The 27,198-nt window shown below is 35.2% G+C and overlaps 1 protein-coding gene across 8 annotated transcripts in view; it reads right to left on the reverse strand.

Annotated features, from left to right (window-relative positions):
• ETV1 (ETS variant transcription factor 1) overlaps positions 1–27,198 on the reverse strand; it is a 96,041-nt gene that overhangs the window by 61,680 nt on the left and 7,163 nt on the right. For all 8 annotated transcript variants that reach the window (XM_027574052.2, XM_027574053.2, XM_027574051.2 and 5 more), the window contains one exon: positions 21,199–21,252. In XM_027574052.2, coding sequence (XP_027429853.1) covers positions 21,199–21,252 — 54 coding nt within the window. The remainder of the gene's footprint in view (positions 1–21,198; positions 21,253–27,198) is intronic.

A 27,198-nucleotide genomic window follows, 5' to 3' on the forward strand; every position in this document is an offset into this window, starting at 1 on the left:
GCACAATACCCAGACACCAAGAGTGCTTTGTCTTCACTACCGTGTGACCGTGAAAACAGGTCCTTCCCATAGGAAGAACATGTAAGAGGTGGGCATCCTCTATCCTGCATCCTCTGCTCTCTCCCAAACCACCCTCTGGAGACTATCAATCTAGATCTCTAACAAACAGTTCAGGGAAAAAAACCTAAAGGGGTGGGGTAAGTATATTATTACTTGAAATCCACTGATACAAAAAAAAAAAAAGAAGTAGACAGATAATACACAATAGAGAAGAATCAATGTGGATGGAAACATCCGGAGATATTTTTCTAAGAAGTAAAAAGAGATAAACATGATCTTTAATTTTCCCTTTTTCTTAAATCACAAACACAGGAGGCTCCGACCTACAATTTTACACTCATTACTCCACAGACCAGGCTAACATGAAAAGACAAAATGAAGATAATATTTCATTGCCAAAGAAGACTGCCAACTACTAATATGCCTGTCATCACTTTGGAATAATAATTACTAAAAAGACCAGCAGTTTCTAGGGTTTGTAAGCTCCACTCACTAAGAACAAGTATTCCACCAAGTAAGATTTTTATGAAATAAAGTATAACTATTGTATCCGGTATCATTTTAAAAGCAATGAAGTAAGTAGTGATACAAATACTTGCTTGAATGAATTTATTCCTGTGTTCTTCAGAACTAAAGCAATAGAATTCTAAATTTAGAGGTCATTTACACGCATCAACATGATCTGAAAAAGTCTTTAAATAAGCCCAGAGGTAAGAAAAATGGTACATGGCCTCGAGAGTGAATACCACCACCAAGCCAACTGAAACTCTAAACTTGCACACCTCCTTCACAAATCCAATAAAATTCTATTATTGTTTGGCTTCTTCAAATATTTGTGCTCTCCTTGTTTTAATATGTACCCCCTCATTTGGTGAACCTGCACTGCTTGGAAAATTCTATTTTCTTTCAAGTTAGTGACTACTCACTTTTCATTCATAATTTCAACATATTTTTCTTCCAGGCCGTATGTGAAAAGAGCCTGTAATTTGCATGACCTTAAATTGACCTCTTCAGTACTTCAGTACCAAAATAACCCACTGGATAGGAAAGAAGCAACACTCCAATGCTGAAATACACCTGCAGCATTCTGATGTCACACTACTGAAGACATGATTGAGATCAATTCAGTTATTATTAGCCACTTGGCTCCTTGTTCAAAAAGATCCCACTGGTAGACAATCAAAGTTGAAAATATGTTCTGAATACCAGAGCTAGAAAAGTTTGCCCAAAAAAAGAAAGCCAGCTGGCTAGTGCCAAAAAAAAAAAAAGTACCTTTTCAGTAAATGCCAATAAAACTTTACAGGCTGCCAAAATAACAATGATAGAATAATTACAAAGGACACTTTGCAATTTTCCTGACAATAAACACGTTGTTCTTAAAAAGAAATTATCTGTCACCTGGCCTCAATTGTTAAAGCTGTTAATACGAGCTATGGTAAATCCTACAAACAGTTTATTTGAACTGACTACAGATTTGGCACAAAATTTTTATAATTTCTTCCCCAAAACAAATTTTTGGATTTTCTTTAAAAATGACTTGTAATAGTAAATTCAATGTATATTAGAGCAATTTCCATGAGGAATCACCATTCCTACGGAAAAGCTTCTACCCAAAGGGTTTTGCCCATCTTTAAAAATGTTCACTTAAATGTATCAGATTAAGAAGCCTCCCCCCAAAAGGAAATGGGAGATATGAGAGTTGTAATAGTAAAGACTATGACTTAGGAGCCACATTATTAACCTCAAAATAGTCTTAAAATAGATCAGTGTGCAGGAGGGGGGAATCCATCAATATTATTTAGAAAAGTGCACTTCATTCTTCATACAGCAGGTAATACTGAAGTTGACCAAACTTTCTCATACAAGTCCATGAGACTTTCTTACAAAGACTCACTGCTATGTACCAATGTTTGCTTCCTCAACTGTGACAACACCATCATCACCTCCAGATGCCAATCAAGCCCTTTGTGCCATTTCTTAACAATATTAACTTAAAAACACCTATAGCTCAAGAGTGATATCAGAATAATGAACCATAAAAAGCCTCTAATGACACAAAGCCCAGCCTTCACCAACAAAACAAGAAACAAACCACTGAATGGTAATAAAGAAAACCAACCCAGAGAGTTATGGATAGGCTTAACCACAGCCATGAAATGAACAGTCAAGAGATACCATGTAAGATCCACCATACAATGTGTTTTGCACGAAGCAAATATGAATGATCGTGTATACACAGATCACATTTCCATGGCTAAAGGATATAATCTCAAGAAAACAGTCACTGGAACAGAGTTTTAGAAATATATTAGCATTTGGTAAGTAACTTTTGAGATTTCTTGACATTCTCATTTCTTAATAGATTGCTTCCTTTGAAGATAAGCTTCTTCTTAAAAAGGTGTTATACGTTAGATTAAAAATTATCTTTTTTTTCTTAGTGGAACACATCTCCAATTTTTAACTGGCATAACAGTTGGGAGTTATAAATCACAAATGAATCAAGTCAGATAACAGCATTTCATAAGAAGTTGAAGAGACTGTTCTTGTCCACCTCCACAAACTTTACAATGAGCAGTTACTGAGAAGTACTTTAATCATGGATATACAACTTGTTAAGTCTGATTTCTCTACCTTGCAGCCCAATTTATATTAAAACAGATTTATATAAAGTTACAATTATATTTGACTTAGTTGATATGGATCTAGGAATATATAATTATTAGACTAGCTCAAAATACAAACTCAAGTTTGATGCCACTATTCTTTAATTATATAGACTTGTAACTAAAGACATTTTCTTCATTTTCACTCTATTTACAGTATTCCAGAAAGGCTTCCTAAGTGTGTAGAAAATGATCCTTAAATTTTTATTATACTTTATAGAGTTGTTGCTGTAACTTCCTAGCTAGTAGTTCAAAAGATGCCTGTTTCTGTTTTTTCGACTCTAGAGCCTCTCCACTGCACCATCCCGTAAGTGCATTCTTGAGACTACATAACAAGAGAAACCTCCTCACAGTAAGATCATTGTGATCCTTCAGGAACCAAGCCCTGTCTGATGGGAATCAAGAAAACTCACCAGTTACCAAATTTGGCTCCCTAACAGTAATGTCATGGCAACATTCCAATGTATATATTTTTTTTACTTTGAGCTGCTAACTGCAAATAAGGGGAAATTAGATTACTACCTTAAACATAAAATAAAGAGCATAACTAGGTAGCAGTGTTGTACAGGTGTTATCAGAAACAGAAAATCGCAGCACAAAGGCAATAATATTTGAGGATTACAAATCTTTTTCTGTCTTTGGCAGAGCATTTTGTGGTAACATCAAAATTGCACATCAAATCCTCCTCATTCTTGCACCACGCAAGTCTTTACGTTATTCATAGTATACAGACACTCTAACTAGGATGGAAATTCTACATTTGATTTGATTTTCACATAAATTTCACTTAAATATTACAGTCACTAATCCTTGTGGGTTTTTAAAATTTAGATGTAAGGTGTATATAAATGGATCTCTATTCTTCAGTGAAGTGGTATATCCAAACACTCAATGTAGTCTCATGTTTAACTGCTTTCTTCTAAACGGTCAAAACTATATTTACTGCTCTGTCAATCTAAAGCACTACTTAAATTTAGCTTTTCGAGACTCTCAGATGTTACCAGCATGCCCATGTGAAGGAACAGATATTACAAGGCCTGCTATAGGTCACCAGTTATACAAGATTCATCATTTTTCTATAATTCAGTGATCAAAGAGGATGATAAACAATGACAACAGCATTCTTCCAAGCCCATTAATGGCTTACCAACACAACACAATGCAGGAAACTCATGTGTAGAATGGGATTTTTACATTTCCTTTTACTTTCATATTCTAAAATACACTCTAATTCTTTAGAACACAGAGCTCTGCCGATGGGTCTGCTCTTTAACTCTGCGTATAAGGTGACCAGTAGGTGTGTCAAATACCGTAGCCAGATGATATATGCAACAGCTTATATTAGCACTTAAACACACAAAGAAGATTTATACAGTCCTCCCTTTGTAATTGATAGTTCCAAGAAACGAGAAAAATATGAAGATGAAAGAGTCCTGCTCTCCTTCCATGTGTGCAAATAGAAATGAACTTTGGAGAAACACATGGATACCACCTGCAAAACGACTGTGTGATCACAAACATAATAGGCCTGGTTTGCATTCTCTTCCTTGCCCTTTGAAGTTAATAGAAGCTTTGTAAATTGAGGGTGTGCACAGGGGTAAAAATTAAATCAGATAAAGCATGATTTAAAAGGAGTCCTCCCTTACAATGCATGCATAAATTCTTGGCCAGTAAACATTTGTCTGAATTACCACATTAGATTACACTAACATAATTATAAAATTTCTGACATGTGCATTATGTGTTATTTGTTTTAAATACAGTTAACTACAGTGTGCCTATACGCTAAAACATATTTGCTTCCCCCCAAAAATGTATTATTCCCCTTTGGTTTTTTTTCTCCACTTTCTCCTCCTCAATAATGTGACATCAAATTTCATGCTCAGGAATTTCCAGGCTGGCTCATTTGTTCTTAGGATAAACCCGAAATACATCTGATTGAGTTTTGCTGACCCATAAAGTTTGACTTTCTCTGACCTATCAGACTTCATCTCCACCATGAGCCCACGTACATCTCTATCTCCAAATGCTGCTGCCATTCTCTGGAGGGACAGAGAATGCACTTGCCTATTTCACAGCAATTTACACCTGGTCTTCATCCAGCCTAATTGGTCCTCCCTTCATCACTGTAGAAATCACACAAATAGTGAAGAGCCAACTGAGGTGTGGTAAACAGGTACATTGAAAATTAGGTACCAAGGAGGATCAAATTCCACTTCTATGACTAACTACTTGGGTACTAACTTCTTGTCACCTTGGGCAAACTGTTTAGCCCTAACCACCTTATTTCTGGCACTCAGCTTAATCTGTAACAGTGTAGGGTTATTGTTAGGAGTGTCAATTCCAGAGTCAGATCTGGAACTTGGTGGCCGTGTGACAAGACACAATCCATTTAACTACTCTGGGCCTCAATTTTTCACCCCCCAAAAAGCATATGATAGCTTCTACTAAAGAGGGCTGTCGTGAAGGGCTTGGAAGAGTATCCACCAAAAAGTAAGCACTATACAAATAAGAGCTATTCTTATCCACCAAATAGAGAGATCCTGGGTGGAAAATCTCTAGGTTCACTTCATCTCTAACACTTCATAAGTCTGGGTTTCCAATTCAGGTCATGTATCATTTTATCCATGAGGCCGTTCTCAACTATTCCAATCTATGTTGCCCTCTTTAAGGAAAAAAAGAAAAAAAAAAAAAACTATAGAATTTACTGTCTATAACATTCATTTAATTTGTAGTCAAATGTTTTTATTGTTAACATTACAATAACAATGGTGTTAATAACTTTGAATGTCCTGACTTACTTTGTCCTTGTTTCACATCTATGGCATCCTTACTACTGTGAGCCTCTCAGTAAGATGAGGAAATGGAAGTATTCAGAGATAAAGTGACTCACCAAGGTAACACAGCTAGAAAACAGGAGCCAGGGGGCAGTGACTTCGGAAGCTGCACTCTGAGCTGCAAATGTTAACTCCTCACTTTAATGTATCTCATCCATCCCCAGAATGTTTTCTCCTCTTCTCAAACTTCCCAGTATGCTTTTAGAAGTCAGGAATCATTTGTTTGGGAGAGGTTTTTCGTTGTTGTTTTTTTTTTAATGCATATGAACTATATCCTAAATTAATAAATATTTAAATATTTGTCTATCTTTATCTTGGTATTTTCATCATCCAAATAACTTATACAATTTCTAAAATGGAATAACTCAAAAACATGGCTTAAAAATGGTTTGATCTGTCAAACCATTTTTTTTTCTAATTGTGAGTTTTAACTAGTCACGTGTGTTTCCCACATAGCACTAGGCACAGACAACCTACCATTCAAACTAGAAAAAGAACGGGGTCTTTCACAAATTTGTAATGTATATGCTGCCACAAGTGTAATGTTTCCTCCCTTTGGGTTGGTAATGAAGCAAAATGGAAAGAAAGCTAATGTTTACTTTTTGGAGAACAATTTACTGATTCAGGCTATCTACATTAGCTATCCTAGTAGCATTTGGTAGGTAGAGGAAATGACATCACAAACCAAACTTTTTCACTGATAAATCAATCAAATGCAATCATTTTGATTTCTTTTTAACTGTATTATTGGTGTTACTCTTTTGAAACCTGTAGCTTATGAAATCCTCTAGCCTCAAAACAATATATATGTTAAATATACACTGACAATGTCTTATTTCTACAGAACCACTGAGTTATCAAATACTAACCTGTGTGCCAAAATTTTGACATAAAATATCTCATTTAATCATTACATCAACCCATTCACTTTCCCTAACTTTTACTTAAGAGGCTCAAAAAAGTTAGGTAATTAGTCCAAGATCACAAAAATGGTGAACTGTGGAACTAGGAAGTGAACCTACACAAGTTGGGATCCAAATCCAACATGTCGCTTTGTAAGGTTAGAGCTACTTCCAGATCTTTCCTTCAGTGCTGAACAATCCTCAAATGTTAGTAATTCTAGGTATGGCTAGAATCTGTTTTTCTTACATTTAGTATTCAGGGGCCAACTATTGAAACTCTCAAATTTGAATTTTTTTTTTCCTGTGGCTTTTGATTTTCCTTGGAAACTAAAAATATAAGAATTTGTTATCCCAGAAGAATGAGTATGCTAATCCCTGTGAAATGCCTTGGATCAAACATATCCAGTCTGGTAGAAGACAAACCACTGCCTAATACTTGATTCATTGGAGTAGAAGCTATTTTATAAGGATGATCTTAGGTCATTCACAATTTAATCAGCCAATTACTTTCATAGGGGCTTCCAGAAGGCCATCTCTAAAGTCAAATATCATTTCGTCACAAGTGGTGTTACAGCAAGGGTCCTGTGGATTAATTTTTATTATTTAAATAAGAGATGATCATAAAATTAGCACCCTTCTAATACAGTTCTCATCCTGATTATTACTATTTAACTAGTGAAATTTTTTTCTTCAGGCTGAGTGAACACTATAATTATTATTGCTTTGCATTGTAAAGGTTGCATCTTAATTGAAAAATCAACACTTTTTTTTCCTTTCAGTGAATACATCAACTTCAAAATCAACAAAAACATTGAAGATGAAGGCAATTTTGCTAGACCCACAAATTAGAGTGTCCTTGATCAACCAGAATTCATAACCCGTAATCTTAAACATAAGAGGTTAACTGATCCTATAACCGGGCCAGTATTACAAGTACCGAATGTCTTCAGCTCAATTTTCTGCTTATAAATCCCTATGGTCAAAGAAACAGTAGGTTTGAACAAACACTTCTGAGTGTCTTCTGATAGTGTCACTGTGGAGAGGTACTGAACTGCACAGTGTGATCAACAGTAGAAGGTCAAGTTGTTCCTAAAATTACTTTACAGGATGTACAGAAACAGCCTAGAAGTTGTCAGGTATAGATATCATTTCTGAGTATGGCAAAAACAACACAGAAAAGTAAACGGATCACAATGAATGCATTTCATCATAAAAATTACAACGTGAATTGTTTATTTTGTATATTTCATATATATTTGTGCATATATATATATATATATGGAATAAAAGCTTATACCATTGCCTTTTATGTCCAAACATATATGTCTATTTCATATAAACACACAATGTTATATGCGTGTGTGTATATTTGTGTGTCTAATACTCATTTAAGGTTCAAGTTATCCTAGAGGAAGGTAAAATTATCATCCCTGTTTTATGCAGGAAGGAACTGAGGCACAGTAAGGTAAAACTGCTTCTACAAGGTCACATACTATTAAGTAGCAGAAATTTGAACTCCACTGTCCAAGGTCCAATACCTTGCTCGTATGTAGTACACTGTACTCAGTCCCCTGAGAGAATCCTATCACTTCATATTACGTGACATTAGTGTTTATAGCATTCATACCATATAAGAGCTTGAAGAGATATTTAAAAATAGTAAAAAGTACTTTGGCATTTTGTCTGATAGTAAAAAGTACTATCAGACAAAATGCCAAATGGGATGTTCGATTAACTTCAGCATAATAGTAGCATATGTTTCTGACCTAATTATATGATGCTTATAGATAAATAATGTCCCAACCAAAATTTAAAAATTCTCTTCTGAGAGCACCATTATTTTGTTAAGCAAACATTCAAGATTCCTGAAACCGAAGGCTTATGTATACAGAGAACTTAAGCACACTTCTACAATTCAAATTATGAGGATGAAGATTTTCACAGAATAATAGGGAACTAAGAGAGCTGTCTACTCCACCCTTGCTTTCCAGATATGTGTTGCTTTGTACATTATGTTATAAATTAGAAGAAATTTATAAATAAACATTTTATGGGTTTTTTTCCTTAATTTATATCATACAAACATATAAATTTATACATGTACACATGCACTAGGCAAAAATATTTATATGAATTTTTTTTACTTGTAGAGTCCTAGCATTTCAATAAATGAGTGGTTCCCACATTTTGCTATGTGCACCATGTATAAGAGCAAATGTTCCAAGATGAGTCTTGGTTCTGATGTATGAATTCTCAACTGTTAAAGAGAGAGAGGGAGAGAGAGAGAGAGAGGCAGGCAGGCAGGCAGGCAGGAAGGAAAGAAGGAAGGAAAGAAGGAAGGAAAGAAGGAAAAGAAAGAGAAAGAGGGAAGGAAAGGAAAGGAGAGATTGAGATGATCGCTACTCTTGTTTTTATCTTTCATTTCATAGGATCTAGCACAATACCTGACATTATGAATGTTTGTTGTCTAAACTTATTTTTCATTATGAGGAAAAAATGCTTTCTGGTTCTTAACCAAAAAAACATGCTGCATTTTACCAAAATAAAGATGCCAGATCTATAGATTCTAAAACTGTTATCTGCTTAACTATATGATTAATATAAAAATAAGAGTACATTTTTTTCTGATTTCATAATCACAGCATTTGTGTGCATTTTACTATGCATACAATTATTGCAATTTTGCATGAAGGGTTTAGGAGGCACTTTATACCAGTCCTAACAACAACAACAAAAAAGGTTTCATATATTTAGAGAGAAAGAGGATGGGGGTGGGAAGCTGCTGATGAATAAAATTTGACAAAAAATTTAAGTAAGAATGTAATATTTTAAATAAAATAAACAAGTTCGTGTATGTGGGTCTCCTTATGTGCACATCACACATGCATAAATTCATTTGACGACTTCTAAATATACATAAACAGATAGTTCTATAGATTCCATAAGCACATTATCCAAACCTTCAGAAGTTGCCATTTAAAAGCCAAGGGCCTAAATTTTCACTTTGATCAATGAGACAGCTTTATCACAAGATGAGATGACTGAAGTTTATTGATTAGCTGATAACCTTCTAAAGCACCAGCCTCTAATCTGCAATAAAACAGTGAATGTAAGGAAAGCTTTCAAAAAGGAATACAAGGTTTGATTATCCTAGAGGAAAACAATGTGGAGAGGCTCAGGATGGCAAAACATCCAGAAACACAGAGCAATGACATCCATTTTCTTGGCTTTCCCAGCAGACCCGTGAGTTGAGACAACTGTGTCACGTGACATTCTAGCCCCAGTGCCAAGAAATCAAATCAACATAATAAGGCTGTTGTGTCCATGAGGTTGGAGAAAAACAACCTCAAACAGCAGTAAGAGTTCACTTCACAGCGTGACTGCCATTTCAAAGGAAAAGCTAACACTACTGAAGATAACACTTCAATATTACCCATACATCTTGATAGGAACGAGCCATTTTTAACCGAGTCCAGGGGTTTGACAGAACTTTTGCTGAATAGTATTTGAATAGTATTTGACAGAACTTTTGAATGGTATTTGACAGAATTTTTGCTGGCTACTCTGTGGCTCAAAGAAAATCCCAGATAAAGATCTTATGTTTGGGCCTTAAATATCGGGACTGAAAGGTTCGGGGGAAAAGTGGGCAAAGGGGGGGATATATTTCTTTCTGATCAAAATTTATCCAGAATTTGGTATTGGCTTATAGAACTTGATCATAATGAGAAAAACCTAAATGACTGTAAACTATGAATTATATACAAATACATCAAAATTGATATAGTAAACAAAAAACTGGCATAACGAGATATTGAATTGAATTCATTCCCTCCTAAAATATATTTGTCTTACTGAGGTAGCTAAGCTTAAAGTGCCTTCTTTAACAAGAAAATGGTTGACAAAAGTATTTCTTACTCCAGTGTTATAGAGTATTTGATAAAGAAAAGGTCACCAATAAATGAAAGAATCTAAGTTTGTATAATTCTTATTTGCTATTTTCCCAACACACAAGTAAGGGCATACAATCGGTCTTGTTTTAAAATCACAGAGCCAAATAACCTTTCTGGATTTCAGTTTTTCATCTTTAAAACAAGAGCACTGAGATCATTAATCTCTGATGTCTCTTCACTCTGCTGCTCTGGGGTTCTCGTGAATATTTACTATGACTTTGGGAATTCCGTGAATCCTCCTACTCTGACTAGTACTAACACAGATGCCTCTACTGTTGTCACTACTTCATCATCCGCCCAAAGGTTCTTCTCCCACAGTGAGGAAAATACACCATGTCTGAAACATTTTCAGACAAAAACTGCAGATACACAACAGGCAAATATATGATGTATCATAAATCTCTCTCAAATTCTGGATAAGAGGAAGTCTTTGAGGCAGGGAAAGGCAAGCACTAGAGCCTAGATGAGAAATGGGACAGTTCCAAGTACCAAGTCCTCCCACCCTCCTTCAACCATAGCTATTAGCTCAGATAAGTTCACAGAACATCTTTCTTGGGACAAACCCCTATGGGAAGGTTCTCTTGGTCCCTCTCAATCTATCATGCCTTAATAAGAAGAATTTTCAAACAATATCCATGTCCTATATGAAGAACATTCTCTGTTAGTGATGAATTTTTTCTTTTTTTTTTTAAGAGTAGTAACAGTTGGTGCACAAAGGAGAGGTCAAATGTTTTCATCTCTCAGAGCACCCGGGTGGCTCAGTCAGTTAAGCGTCCAACTCTTGATCTCAGCTCAGATCTTGTTCTCAGGGTCATGAGCTCAAGCCCCGAGTTGGGTTCTATGTTGGCCGTGGAGTCTACTGAAGGGGGTGGGGAAGCTACCCCCCAAAAAAGAGTATCAACAGTTTTGAAACCTTTACAAGTGGGCTGAGTACTGGCCCTCAGGGAAAGGAGATGTTCCTAGACTATGCAAGTTTGAGCTGGGGATCCAACCTATATGATTTCAATCACCTGAGGCCTTAGTTGATTATTTTATGCCCTACATTTGTCTATAAAAAATGGGAAAAAATACCGAGTTATTTCAGAGTAGTTGCGTTAAATAGAGATTACCGAGAAATGTATTTTGAGATAGGAGTATCAAATAATATTTATTAGAGAGCCCTAATCTGTTAACAGAGACTGATCACTGATAATGTTACATAAATGCAAATGGCTTTCCATTATCCCTCAAAGAAAAAACAAAACATGGCAAAATACAAGCAGAATAGTTGCATTAGATTTCAGACAACTTAAGCCACCTGTGCATGAATATGTCTAAAACACTTTTTTAAGACTCTAAATACCCGAGAAGCTCATCATTCAATTCACTGAATACCCACAAAATGAGAATTATACAAAGATGTGTAGTAGGACGTGATCCATCCTCTATAAGCCAACTTAAATAATATTAACGTTGAGATGTATATAAAGCATTTATGACCACACAGAATTCATTAATTCTAAGATAAGCAAAGAATAAATGACATTCATAAATGAAATGATTCATGAATGAACAGAATCTTTAAAATGAGTATGATCTCAAAAAGTAGAGTAGGTCAGTATTTTGCATATATAATTGCCACCAGAGTACATGATTTATTAAGAGACGTAAGATAACCAACCCTCTTAGTCCCTATCACAGGGATTTAAGCATGGGCTAAAGAGGTATGGACATAGACAATGACAGTAATCCACTGTAAAATCCAGTGGCCATACCTTTGAACAGAGTGCTTTTTGTAGAAATAAACATAAAATTAAAAACAAAAAACAAAAAAAACAACGTAATAAGCACATTTTCTTCAGAATGTAATAGACCAGCATCTGAATATACCATGTCTATGCATAAATGCTGACCCCTATACAACTCCACATCCCTTGACATGGGATGAATAAGACTTTATTTATTCAATTCCATGCAGTTTGGAATATAAGTTCCATGAGAGCAGAGGTATTTTTCTTATTTGTCCAGCACTGTATTATCAGTGCCTAGACAGAACAGGGCAAAGGACAGACCAAAACATGTTCATTAAATGAATAAACATTTAGTCTTGTCAACCTACTTAACACCCTCAATAAAAAAAATACAACTACGGACATTTGTATCAATAAATAATTTAAACTAAAATCTCGTAAGTAAAATGAGAACTGTTACACTATTAAGATTTATTACTCATATTTTAAATCATAAAAATCAAAAGAATGAATATGGCTTACATTTCTAAGAATACAATCATTCCAATTTTGCAAACAGAAATAAGAATACAAGATTTCCTTATAGTAAGACATAAATAAAGGAGCAATCACAATTCAAGTCTCTTTTAGGGATTTAAAAATCTCCCCTAATAAGACTGTAAAGTCAAAAACTAGGAGCAACTATGAAACAAGCCTCTGACTGGTTTAACAATGTGGCATCTACAGCAAAATGAACGTCTTTGCTAAACCTTAGATTTAAGTAAGAGTCAAAGACTGCATATAAAATCATTGCACAAAGGCACTTTTTCTGTCTTAAAGTTTAATCAGGCATTGTATAAACAGGATTTTTAATCTAGCCATTTCTGATATACTGTCAGTAATTGAGTTTTGAGTTAACATCACCCTTAGCTACTGTCAAGTGCAAGTAATGCTTGTTGGGGTGTAATTCATCAGGTTTTAAAAAAGCAACCATAACTGGTACATTCCTGGGTTTTGGCACCACAAAAAAAAGGGGGGGGGAATGCAACCACATGAAACCAACCATTTTTACTTATTGAGACACAGCACAAACTCTCGTTAAGAGAAAATTCAATAACAGAAGCAAATATGCACTGTGCATCTCAAGTAGATGTTTAACGTTATAAAAGGGGAAAAGTGGCAAAATGATAAAAATAAAAACCATAAAAACACTAAACACACAGGACATGCAGGTTTACATGTACTACTTATCTCGGATTACTTCTTTATATCTGATTTCGTAACATTTACATGTTCTATGAAATGGTGGTCCAGAAATCTAGTCATTTTCATGACTGCTTTGGCCTTATTTGCAAACGCTAGCAAATGTTTGCATTCGTAATCACCACTATGCATAAGTATATGTATGTATGTATATTAAAAACCCTGGAACAAAGAATATAATATTTGGTTCTGCAAACAATTTCCCACCATCATCCCTTACCTAAACTTTCCAACAAATACTGTTGGGCTCTCAGCCAAATCACTCCAGTAATCGCATAGCAATATACTTATTTAATATTAAGCAAAATTTAACCAAAGATGGCACAGATCACTTGTCTCAAAATAATTTGTTACTAATTATAGGCAGGGTAAGTGGAAAGGATTTGTTGGCATACTTCCATTGATCATGTTTCTGAAGTGAATTTCTAGGACAATGTGTTCAACTAAAGGCAAAATTTAAGAGGATGAATAAAACAGGAAAGAAAAAGCTGAAAACTTAGGGTGAAATATACAATTTCGGCTTTCAGCTGTAATATAGCCAGAAACTCTAGTTTTGTGGGGGGTTTGGCATTGCTTTGTTCTTTGGTTTTCACTTTGGCATTAAATCTGAACTATCTACCTTAGAAGAATGAGCTGATAAAACTAACAATTTTGAAAAGGATCTACCTGAACAGACTTTATTAAAACTGATGCAATTTTCTAGCTATAAGTATATAGTCATTTACAGTAATTTCTAATTATACATATTTCACCATTGTGATTTTTCTAAAATCTACCTTTTTATATTCAGCAAGCATTCCCTGTATTTAGATATTATCTTTCCTTTTTTTCCTTGAACGTGGAAGAAGTGCCATAGAATCATAATGTGTTCTGGGCTTGAGAGATTATTTACTTCCCTGTCATTTTACAGATAAGTAAATAAAGGTTAACTGACATGCCTGAGGTGTATGATTTAGAGTTTGTTTCTTCTATGGAACTTGACAGACTTCCAGGATGTTATCTAAAACAAAATTTCTTGTAAAGGTAGCTTTTTTTTCCACTGGGTTTATTTTCCTTTGAAAAATATGTTCTTTGTGAAACAATCAAGCACCAACCAAAATGTTTGTTTTGCTGAAAAGGTGGCCACTGGACTCTAAACCGTGCCCAACATAGGTGAGATGCACACTAACAGTGAAAGAGTAGACCGTCGGGCGATGAGTACCCCCAGTGGATGCATCTAGAACACGGTAGCGCCACCAATGCTTGGTTCTCCTTAACTGGCAAGGGGAGGATTCCTTCTAAACTAGAACTGATTCTAGTATGACAGGGATCTACAGTGAGCACTTTCTGAGGGTAAAGGAAAATAAGTAAAAAATCATCTTTGGAACTGGATAATACAAAAACTCTATCAAAGATTATAAAAATTAACAATGTCAACAATATCATTTTTATGTAGACTTCATTTTTTAATTCCCTAGTATATTTACATAACAAAATGAAGTGTATTACTTCTATAAAAATTTTCAGAAACTCTATCACTTAATGAATTGTATACATGAACAGGAGTCCATCCTACAACTTAATTCCAAGACTGATACTGCTGTCATTGTTCCACAAATAAGTAAATGACATGATAAGCAACATATCTAACTTTATGTTGCACGGAAAGCCTGCATCAGAATCCTCTAACAGCTCATGAGAAATTTGAGGGCCCAACTCCAGACCTGAAGGGCAAACTCTCATAGGACAGGGAACATGAAGCTGCATTTGAACAAGCTACCCAAATGTTTGTCCATACTCAAATGTGAATAAGATTACTGGACTTATGTAGAATTCCATAGCTCATTACATTTAGTAAAATAATTAAAACACATCTCAAATGCTTATTTTCCTGAACGGGGTGCCAGATAAAAATCTAAAATTGACAAATCAAGAAGCTGCAGCGTATGGATATTATTTAGCATGCGGGACAAATGAAAGGCATCAAAAAAAAAAAAAAGGTTGCTGTAGAGAACAGGACTGTGTTGAACAATCTTATTTGTGTTTTTATTCCCCACTCTGTGAACATAATGCTTTGATAAAATATAAAAAAGAAAAAAGCGAAAGACAAAAAAGACAAAGAAACAAATAAACCCAAAACAACTGAAACAACAAAAACCATACACAAAGGAAACAGAACCTTCAAGAGCTGGTTATAGCTTAGATCTCAAGTAATACTATCTAAGATGAGGAAGGCACGAGGCTATTCATCCTTGAAGTGGATAGTTTGAGTCTGTACAGTGGCATGTTTAAACATGCCTCAGTTTTTTGTTTTCGTTTTTTGTTTTGTTTTTTTTTTTTTTTTGAAGAAAACAAGACACAGTAACAAACTCATGTTCTCAAATCCCAGAAATGGACTTCCTCTTTGAATGTATGCTCACCTTCGGGTAAAAGAAGCCGTAGGAATGAAAGACAAAGTCTTCCCGGCCAGTCATATCCAAAAATTTAATCAGGCAAGAAAGGTTTCAAAATTAGTAATAAAAAGCTAACTTTTATCAAGTACTCACTATGTGTGTAGAAAGGAACACAACACAAGAAGGTGGCTTAGTAGAAAAGCAGAAAAGTAAGGAACACAAGCCACCAATGGAACTTCCCAATGCAGGGCCAAGGACAGGTTAACACAAAAGAAGTTATTTAGTCAGGGTCTGCACAGAGACTTCTCTGACCTCAGTGTCTTAAAAAGCAGATTGGTAATCATTATCTGTTAAGTTGCCCCCCGCCCCCTCCCGATGTAACTGCAAAAGGGACCCAAGTACTATTAGATTTTTTTTTAATTCCTAAGAAAATGAAGTATAGCTATGACTTTTATTTACTTGAACAAAGACTCATCCATGTAATAGTGGCTTTAACAGCTGAAATCCCACACGCTGGTTTGCCCTGATTGTTTTCAGTTGGGTCACTAGTACCCTATTACAAATTTCAGTCGAAGTACGCAAACTTGCAAACTTGCAAACTTTTAATATTTACTTTCTGATATATAAACATATCAGAGTCAAGGTTATTGTTATTCCTTTAATGACACTATTCTAACTGACTTGCATTCCAGTGTTCTTTCTTGAGTACAAGAGAAAGGAGTAGAGTTATAAAGACCTATCCTGCTGGGAATTTTTGCATAACTCTGTTTATACCCCTGGGACTGTTCTGGGAAGAGGTAAAAGGTAAAGGGAACATCATCTATCCTGTGAATCACTGTAGAGAAAACAATGAAAAGAACCAATGTAACCAAATGGAAACAAACTAGGTGGAAAAATTATAACATATTACTCTAATGAAAAAAAATGAAGGGTAGTAGATTTCAAAAGATGAGTGCTATAACTACATTTAAAGTATGTGATTTAAAATGTAAGATTATTAATAAACACATAATTTACAAAAATTCAGTTTATATATAAATTTGTGTCTACTTTGGAAAGATAAGGCTAATTTATGTTCTAAATACTCTTTAAATTCTCTTTTCTGAAAAGTCAGCTTTCTACTTCCTCTGGACTAAAGAATATCTTAGAGTAATTCTGCTTTTTACAGCAGAGTGTCTGAGTTCTGAAAAGATTTGTTTCTAAGAAATAAACAATTTGTTAGAGCCAAGTAAGCTTTTCTCTTAGCCTCCATTCACTTCCCAGGATGGACTTGTAGGAAGTTTTTTGTTTTCATTTGCCTTCACTGTCTGTAAGTGCTTCAAAAGTCAGCACCCTTCAAAGGTTAGCAGCAAGCTATAGGTCTTTAGAGTCTAGATTTCCAGTTGACACATTTTGTAAGTAAAAGTAAAGAATGGGAAGATTTTTAGAGAATCTCCAAGTGTTATGGTTTAATCTCATTTCTCACAATTTTGAACGCTCTGTTCTCTCTTCTTCCACATACATTTATACCTCACGAAGGTCAAATGTATGCTCTATAATCCAGGGTTGAACAGACTGCGGCTGTTCATTCTCCTAACCTACATTTACCAAAGGACTAAAGCAATAAAGAGAGGCATTTTATTTGATTGAGGTATGTAAGGAAATCTGATTATTTATGTTTGAAAAAAACAGCCCCATAAAGTCTATAGACGGGCCACACAGAGGGGGCAGGGTTTCTTTCTATTCCTAGCGATAGGATCCCTCTGATCCACTAAGCACTACCAGAGAAGAATCAAACATTTGTAAAAGGCATTTAGCAGACAATCTAACCTTTCAGTTCCAATATCTGATAACCTCCTTCATCCAGAAATCCTTAGAATTTAATCCATATACCCTATTTCTCTTTTTGAATCATTTCCCTTTGTTCTGTTCTCAATGAACATTGAAATTAGCTGTTCACCATCTTCAAACAATAGTCCTTTATGTCAGTGGAAACGTGAAATAAAGCACACCTCCATTTTCTTTTTATTAGACTATTTCAGATTTATTTTTACCTTTGTTTAGAGGTTTCCTTTAAAATTAGGTGTTTTATTCACAAGTCTCGGAGCCATATTTGTTAAATTGTAAATATTCATTATTGAAGAAAAATAAAACCTCAGCATTCTGAAAAATGTTTGTTTAAACATTCACGGTTTTAGCATGTTTTTCCAGAATGAGACTACATCTAGCGTGTTAAGGCATGATCATATATTTTCTACCTTAAGAAGGGAATTAGGACTCTGAAAACACTTAGGAGGAAAACAGCATGAAGAAGCTGACCACATTTATGTGATCACAATTTTACTTACTGTGCTTCTATAACATGCTAGGCAGGACATGCTCCTAATCCTCCAGAGGTTTACAGTCTTATTGAAGAAATACATGTATCTAAAATGTTACAGTAAGTACAAGACATAAGATACTGTAGAGTCTAACTCTGCAGGTAAGGGTAGCAAGAAAAAGTCAAGAAAGACTTCAATGGGGTGAAGTCTAAGCTAGGTCTGGAATAGGAGCTCTACCAACACCACAAAGGAAAAGTAAAAGTTTATAAAGCAAAATGAACAACATGTGCAGAGGCGGAGAGACATAAAACAGCTCCATCTGTTTGGAGAATTGAAAAATTAGAAGGGCTCAAGCTCAGGGGACAGGGAGGAACCAGGTGCTGGGATGGCAAGAGTTAAAACTGAAACAGCAAGTCAAGGCCCAGATGGTAGAGTAATGTTCTGTAGGACTTTGTTCTGAAGAAAGTTTAAGGAGAAAATTAACAAGGTCAGACAGCAATGCATTAATGCCACCGCAGAGAATGGACTGGGAGGCGGGAAAACTGAAAAGAACACCACCAAAAGGCTTACTCACGGGATCAGTCAAGGCAGAATGTGGATGTGAACTCAGTCAAATAGAGGGAAGTAGAGACCACAAAATTAAGATATTTTTGAAAGGTAGAATCAACAACTTGGTAAGCAAGTGGAGGTCTATGGTAAAGAACCGGGAAGAATTGCAGATAAAGATTTTCAGCTTAGATGGTGATGCCATCAACTCGGAAAGGCAAGGGAAGTACAAAAGAGACATTAATCAGGAAAAATAATAATAATAATTTCCACATTGGCCTGGATGAGCGGGAACTGTCCCCGGAGCAACACGTGTAATGGTGTTTTATGCCGATGCTTAGCTAAGGGCTGAGGGTTGAGTCCCGAGGTGTTTCGTTTTTTCTCACTTGGCACAAGGATCACGTGGTGGATCAGGGGAAGATGCCCAGTAGACAGGGGCAGGGGGACACCCAGGCCAGAGATAACAGTGTAGGAGACATCACTATACAGAAGTGTGCTGGCCACTACAGCAACCAATAGCCACGTGTGGCTCTTTAAATTTAAAGTCATAGAAATTAAATAAAACAACAAATTCATTTCTTCAGTCCCATTAACCACAGTTCATGTGCTCAGTGAGCAACGTAGCTAGCAGCTACTATACCGAATAGTCAGAAACAGATTATTTCTATCATCACAGATAGTTCTATGTGACTGTGCAGGGATGGCCCATGTTAGACGAGAGCAAAGCCTTGGGGACAGAACCCTGGGGAAAGTGGAGGGAAGGAAGATGAGTGGAGGGAGAAGAAGTAATCAAAGTAGTTAAAAGAGAAAGGAAAAACCATCCCATGGTGGACCAAGAGAAGAAAGAGTTTAAAAGGAGATAAAAGAGTCAAGAATATGAAAAACTGAAAAGAGGTCAAATAAGAAAAGGAACAAAAATTTCTTTCTGGTAGTGATTTTACCCTGGCATTCGGTATAGTACTGGAACCATTACCAGTTTCTTCAGATGTAAAATGACTCAATGAGAATAATTCTCCCACTCAGATGACAGGTTTAGCTTTTAGAAAGAACTCCAGTGTCCCACAGAAAGAGAAATTCTGGAAATGTGACCATTCCCCTCCCACATTTTAAAGAAGAAAGGAAGGCCTTGCCTAGCCATCATCCTTGGCTGTCATCTTTCTGGAAATTTCTAAGGGTATCTAATTAAGGTCTATATCATTGCTGAATAGGCTTCTTGAAATTGCCTAATAACAATATTCAGACATCAAACAGCACATAAAATTCTCTTCTTAGATCAAAAATCAATCTGGCAGAACAGCAGTTACCAGGGGGTTGGATAGTGAGGAGTTATTTTTTGGTAAGTACAGAGTTGAGAATGAGATGATGAGAAAGTTCTGGAGGTGGGCAGTGTTGATGTTTACACAACAATGTGAGTCCCACTGAGCTGCACACTTAAAAAATGGTTAAAATGGTAAATTTTCCGTTATGTATATTTTACCACAATTGAACAAAAAAAATTTTTAATGAAGCTGAACTAAAACACAGGAGGAAATCTGGATGTAACTTCTTACAACCAACCCTTGACACCTGGGAAATTTAAAATACCAAACAGAAAAGCGGAAAACATTGCTCACAGACATCTGCTCCTCGAAGTCACATAGGTATTGGTATTAGACGTGTGAGATTACGTGTGAGAATATGAGTTTGATAAGCTGTAAGGCAGTAAGCATCTCTAGTTGCTGTTGATACTGCCCCCTGTGAAATCGTCAATGGTCCGGAAAAATGAAACAAGTTAGAGCTCTACGTGGTAACTAACAGAATGAAAATGTATTAGGTCACTTTCATCATCAAGATGGCATTTATACCCCTTTCTTTACTCTTTACACATCAGGTCAACAGCTACAGTTAGTTGGTAGAATGGCAGAGCATAAATATGAGGAGGAAAGCCGGAGGCAGCCATGTTTATATGGGCATAATGCTCACTCAGGGATTACTGGGAGGCGACTGTCCCATGAATCACAACTCACGCAATTCTCTGACAGGCCCTGGAGCAAGGCTCAGGGAAAGAAATACTGAAGGGAGCCTAGGAGAAGCTATGGGCTACTTCCATTTGTGTCACTGTAACCAGGAGGCCAAAAATGAAGCTAAAAATTACATCAAAGCAGGTGAAAGTTCGTGAATGTAAAATAATACAAGCCAACAAATTTTTATAAGTTATTCAATACATAGTCTCACACAGATCTTCACTACTGACTTTCTCCCATCAGCATTCAGACTTTTTCTCATGAACGTACCAAAAAGCTGGAGGTAAACATTTGCACATTAATGGGTCACACCCTATTTCTTCTCCAAAGGTATTAACCAAATACACAGAATAGGACCATCTTTTAATCAAAACAGTTTTCCTTAGCTACTCTTTGGAGCTCCGCTCAGATCATACAGGGATTCTGCTGATGTCACAACTTGACAAATAGAATCACCTCATGACTATACGCTAAAAAGGTACCAACATAACATGAGAACAGACAGTGGAGGTAGAAACCAACCAAAGAGAAAGAATGAAAGAAGGAAACCAGAAAGACAGAAAAATTCAAGAGATGAGTCATACTATACTTACAACTTTCAGCCTGATAGTCTGGCACAAACTGCTCATCATTGTCAGGTACCTGAGCTGAAGGGAAAAAAAAAAAAAAAATTAAAAAAAAATTAAGAGAGAAACTGCCAAGGCATAAGGAATGTCAAAGTAAGATCTTTCTCAGCTCAGATCAAACCTATGATTATTTGCCAGTGAGCTCCTATTTAAAATGGTATTGACAGCAATACTTGGGAGGGAAAATAGAAGCAACCATTGATGTCAACGAGAAAACCTAAGTGTCAGAAATATAATTGTGGCAGTTGTGGTCCTTCTGAATATCACATGCCAGATGGAAATAAAAGAGACATACAAAATAGAAGAAGCTACAGGATTTCTATCAGCAGGGGGGCTACTTTGCAAGAATGAAGAAGTATTTCAATGTATCCATTGCTAGTGCTGCAGCAGCCTAACTATATTAACTAGAGCATCCTTTCAAATGATGTGCACGTACACACATCCCTCTGCTTTGATGGAAATGCCTGCTTTGGGTATATTCAGTCAACTGCAAATGAGACTACCATAAGGAAAAGTGCTTGACCTAAATTTGGCCGAAATATGCTACAAAGTTTTTTTTTTTTTTTTAATGAAAGCATATCCATTGATTTTGGTCACAGAGAAAAAAATAATATATTGTAGTGATTATGTCATAATAATAAAATTATAAATAATAAAAATAAATTCCATCTTTTCATGCAAAATAGTTTCCTGGCAACTATACGACACTCGTGAAAAGAATATCACTATTTAATCAATCCTCATGTCAAATAACTTCCCTATTTTTAGTAAAGGAAAAAAATACTAAAGAGCAAGGACTTAATGCACTCGGCAGCAATCAAAACACAAGTACACTTTTTCACTTCTAAAATATTTTCATCACGGTTGATTTTAGACATCAAAATAACCTATTCCAAATTGACAAGATATTACTAAAACACTTTCACGTGCACACACAAATAAACACAAACACACATAAATGACATAAAACAGAAGTTAGTTCCTTTTAATTTGGTAAAAATAGAGGAGCTATCCTATTTAACTTTAGCTATGATCTGATTACTAGTATTACTTTACTAATAATATCTAATACTGAAATATTTTATCCAGTCATGTTAAAATAGATGTCAATTAATTTTTAAAAAAGAGCCTACTGTGAATGGTGAATGTTTATGAATATAATCATTCTCTGCGGAAAAAGTTTCAGGTTGGTAGTTGAATGAGTTAAAAAAAAATTCCCTATAAAAAGAAACTCTGTATTTAAAAATTTATACAAAAAAGAAATACAACATAGATAAGATTATTCTTTTGTATCAGCTTATTTAATCACATTTTTAAAAGCAGAAATACCTGGCTGAATAAAACTTATGTCATGTTATTAAGAGCAGAGCCAATGATCATCTTGCCGATTGTTAAAATATATACAGCCTGACATTAAATTATTTCCTAATGTTGTCTGTACACCAATACATCAGCTTATTAAATAAAGACAAATTCCATCCTCTGCCACCAAAAAAATTAAGAACTTTCTCTCAAGTTATAAATGATCAGCATACAACGGAAGAAGAGATTTTTTTTTCTCCTCTTCATATTCCACTAACGTCTGCTACCATGAGTAACTAAAGCAATGCAAACTTCAAGTCACAGTTTTATGACTTCCTATCTGTGTAAAGTGTATACACTATTTTAACCTGTTTGAACTGTATTTTATTCATCAGTTTAATAGTGGTAATACGGGTTTTCTGTGATGATTAAATTAAATCCTAAATGTTACTTATTTTTTCCAAATCCTCACCTCCCACCCATTTCTTTCAAGTCACACACACAAAACTACTTCAGTCATTACAATGCAAGCTTAAAATCTTCACTTCTCCTGAATTATATTGGAAAGGGATAAAAATAACAGCTAAAATGTGTACATTAGTATTCTCTTAACTATAAACATTTTTGACATTACAGCAAGCTTCATTTTTCACAGATTCATCTAAGTGGAGAAATAGCCTTTAAAGTAAGTCTTCACACCAAAAAAATACAAAAATGTTTTCAATATCTATTTAATAAATAACAGCAGGTAGACAGAACCAAATCCTACACATTTTTTCCACCATACCCACATGTTTTGGTTTTCCTTCTAAATTAACAGCTAAACAGACATAACTATGGAGATGCAAAATTATCAACCACAGCAATTACTATGCTTTTAAAAAAAGCCAACATTTACAAGAATCTAATAAAAATGTAATATCTCTTTACAGGAATAGTTAAAAATAGCTGGTAAGTAACAAAAATTATTTGTAACTAAATATGCTGGTATGAATGTCCTAAAGGTCAGACATTATTTTTTCCTTACTATCACATCATAAGACAAAACTGCAACTCTGTGATATGTTTCACTGCAAGAAAGACATAAAAATCACTGGTAGATATGTGGTATGTGTTGGGATAAGCATGGGGGGGGAAAAGCCAAATTTTAGAAGAAGCTGGAAGTTATACTTCACAAATATAAAGAAAATAGGTCCATAACAATTTGTAAAAAGAATAAGAATTGCTATAAGAATTGCTATTTCTGTTCTAACTCCTTAACATACTGAATAAATACTTCACACTTATGCCTGAACATATTACAGCATTTTAACAAAAAACATATGACTCACATTTTCACAGAAGCTAATCTTAAGAAACGGAATAGACCAAATGAAGCAGCATGCTACTTAAATAGACAAAGGCTTAAGTATACTTCTAATTTCAAGTTAGAGTAAAAGGAAAGCAGTTAACGAAAAACACACGTTGGATCTGGGCAAGGAAAATATGACAAAGTATTGCCACACTCATATCATACGTTTCCTTTTTTCCTCAATTCACGGGAATTCTGTGAAGTAGCAAACTACAGCCGCCTGAAAATTTGTGGCAAGCCATACCAACTCCAAAGTGGAAAATAAACCATAGAGGCCAACCTTTAAAAAACACTATTTTCACTGCTATCTATTATAAACTAGGCTTGGAATAATCACCTTTGGGGAATGAAAATGTTTCCCCACACTATGTAATTAAAGAGGAAGGGGAAGAATAAGAAAGGACAAGGGGGAAAAGTATAGACCAAAAGACCAATAAAAGGCTTTCAAGAAGATTAAGCATGTGGATTTTATTGGTAATAGCTGGAGCAGCTCTACCAGTTCATTGCACATTAATAGACAAGTTGCCATCAAGTCTCAGGACTCGGGCTTTAAAAGGGTAGTATCTGCTCTCTCTGCTCCTTGCTTTACCTAGATTATCCAAAGTTGTTTTTTTTTTTTCTCTCTCTCTCTTTTAGTGCATAGCAATACATATTATAAGAAACAAACTCATGAAAATTTTAATCATGATCTAGATGTCACAGAATCACTAACCCTCATTTTCAGTTTCAGCATCCTTTCTTAACTAACATTTCTGGGGGTGGGGGCAATTTTTAAATAGAGTCCCTTTATTTTATGCTTAAACTTTCAACTGAAATACTAACAACTTAAGAAAAGGTAAGAGTTTTAAATATTTTCCAAGGTTGGCTGCAGGCAAGTAAAAAGCCCCCGCTCTTTACAAACTAGAGGTCCGTGGAGTTTTCTTTTAAAGCTTGGAAAAAAGTGGAAAAATTACAAATGGAACAAACGTCAAGTATAAAAGGGGTTAATATTTAATTAAAACCAGTTCTATCCACTGTAACAATGACCTGGAGCCAAACAAGGCGGAAGATGTATGAGTCATTCTTTCTGCCTGTGAATGAGACAGCTGATCTCCTCAGCAATTCCTCCAGACAAGCAGGCAGAACTGGAGTTCTGCCTCCATTCACAAAAACACAGTCCAGCATGAGCCATGTGGCCCAACCGCAATCTTTTCATGTCACACCCTTCCAGAGAGCTAAAGCAAGTCAACGTGAACTTGCAATAAACACACCAATTTTATTGCTCTATCCCAAATACAGCTCAGATCCATTAAGGTATACATTTAAATAAATGACAAGTTTACAGAATTAAATCTATCTATAGCTAGATAGACATCTCTCTCTCTCTCTCTCTCTCTCTCTCTCTCTATATATATATATTTAACCCATCCGGCTTTATAGGGTAAGTTATCACAAAAACATAAATGTATAAAACTAAAAAGGAAGGAAGGAGGAAAGGAAGGAAGGAACTAAGAGAGTGGAGGGAGCAAGGGAGGAAAAAAGTCACTGAAGAAATGTCTTATTTTTCTTGCCTATTATTCAGATTTTCTTTATCCTGAGATTATAATAGATTATTGCTGAACTTTGTAGCATTTCATTTTGAATCAAAGAATTAGCAACAAGTTTCCCTGAATAAACTTGAATTTTATTTTAAATAAAAGTAAAACAACAGGAAAATCAACCTTTGCACGGTGGTATTCTGTTTAATCCCGAAATGAAGCTTCAAGCCATGGAACAAAATAATCATGAAGCCACTAAGCCTGGTTTTATACCACATCCGCTTTTAAAATTAAAAATGATTGTACTGATGTATAAGCATTAATACAAGAGTATAAACATATTTAAAGAGACAAAAAAAAAGGGGGGGCTATTTCCCCATGACAGAAACATCTTTAATACTTGATCCTCTAAAAGAAGGAAAACAGTAAGTTTCAGTTGTCTTCAGTCTCACATCAGCTTCCACTCCTAACTCTATACTGACCAGTGATTTGGAAAAAAGCATAGCTTAAGAGCTGTTGTTTCTATTTCCTAGTACTGTGGAGGTCTGACATTATTATTATTATTATTATTATTATTATTATTGATTTTAATTACAAGCTTCTACACAGGTCAAAGGAAATGAAGTTATATTATGAAATTCAAGAAATGACACATTTCTAATAACTGAACCAGAAAAGCAGTATTTCATCAATACTGATTAGGACCCTCTGGAAAAGGTGTATCTAAGCTATCTACACCACATCCAAGTTCTATTTTTAACAAACTTTTTTTTATTTTGCAAGTAGACCCTAGATGAAAAGACATTTATGTAATTCCAATAAATACTTCAAATATAATAAATTTACTCCACCTGCTATCTTTTAATCAAGTCCAAATAAGAAGTCTTCCTTTCATATTTCAGAGTATTTCCTGGTACAACAAAAAGAGTAGTAGAACCCCTACCCCTACACACAAAATGATTCTTGCTCAATCAAGTATGGACTTCTGTAATTTAATGCTTAATTCTCATTTCCTTTTCTATGTAAACCACATAAAATAATGTAGTTTTTAAAGTGTTTAGCTCTCACCGTAGCACAAAAAAAAAAAAAAAAATTAATGAGCACATATCCAATTTATGTTCCATTTTAACAAGAAACAGTATAACTGTTGGAAAAATCAAAGTGAGTACATTATGACTACTGGGCATTGTGGATGACATGGAGAGCGAGAAACAAGAGCTCACACTATTTAAAGGAACTTCGTGAGAAATTATTTTGAATGTAAATTTAGTATCAGCCACTGAAGTAAATGGAGAGGATATAATGACATCTCTACTGTTAAGTCAACCTACTATTTGAAGGTCACACAAAACAAAACAAAACAAAAAGCCTTGTCTGCATGAAGTAATAACCTTTGGTGAAGAAAGGTTGTTCTTGGAGATAAAACTTTGATTTCAAGTGTGGGGGCAGCAGGGAACTTGACTTACTATGTCACACCACTGAAAACCATCCCACTCTGGGGCAGCGAATCACTGTTGACTTTTGTCCTTAGTGTCACTGATGAAAGGGAACCTCAAGAACGTCTAGATCCGCACCAAAAACCATGTTCAAAAGTTGCTATGCATTTATATTAGATACATATGAAATTTATTATTTCTCTTCAAGTTGTGTTAGCAGGTAAGTTCTAATCAGCAATTTCAGAAGAATGCAATCCTTTTCAAACTCAATTTTATATCCTTCTGTTTCTCTCCCTCACACACAAAAGGGTCCATTTTAACCATGAATTTCTAGGACACCACCCACTAAAGCACCACTTAA

The sequence above is a fragment of the Zalophus californianus genome, chromosome 12 (genome assembly GCF_009762305.2).
Source record: "Zalophus californianus isolate mZalCal1 chromosome 12, mZalCal1.pri.v2, whole genome shotgun sequence".
Classification (NCBI taxonomy): domain Eukaryota; kingdom Metazoa; phylum Chordata; class Mammalia; order Carnivora; family Otariidae; genus Zalophus; species Zalophus californianus.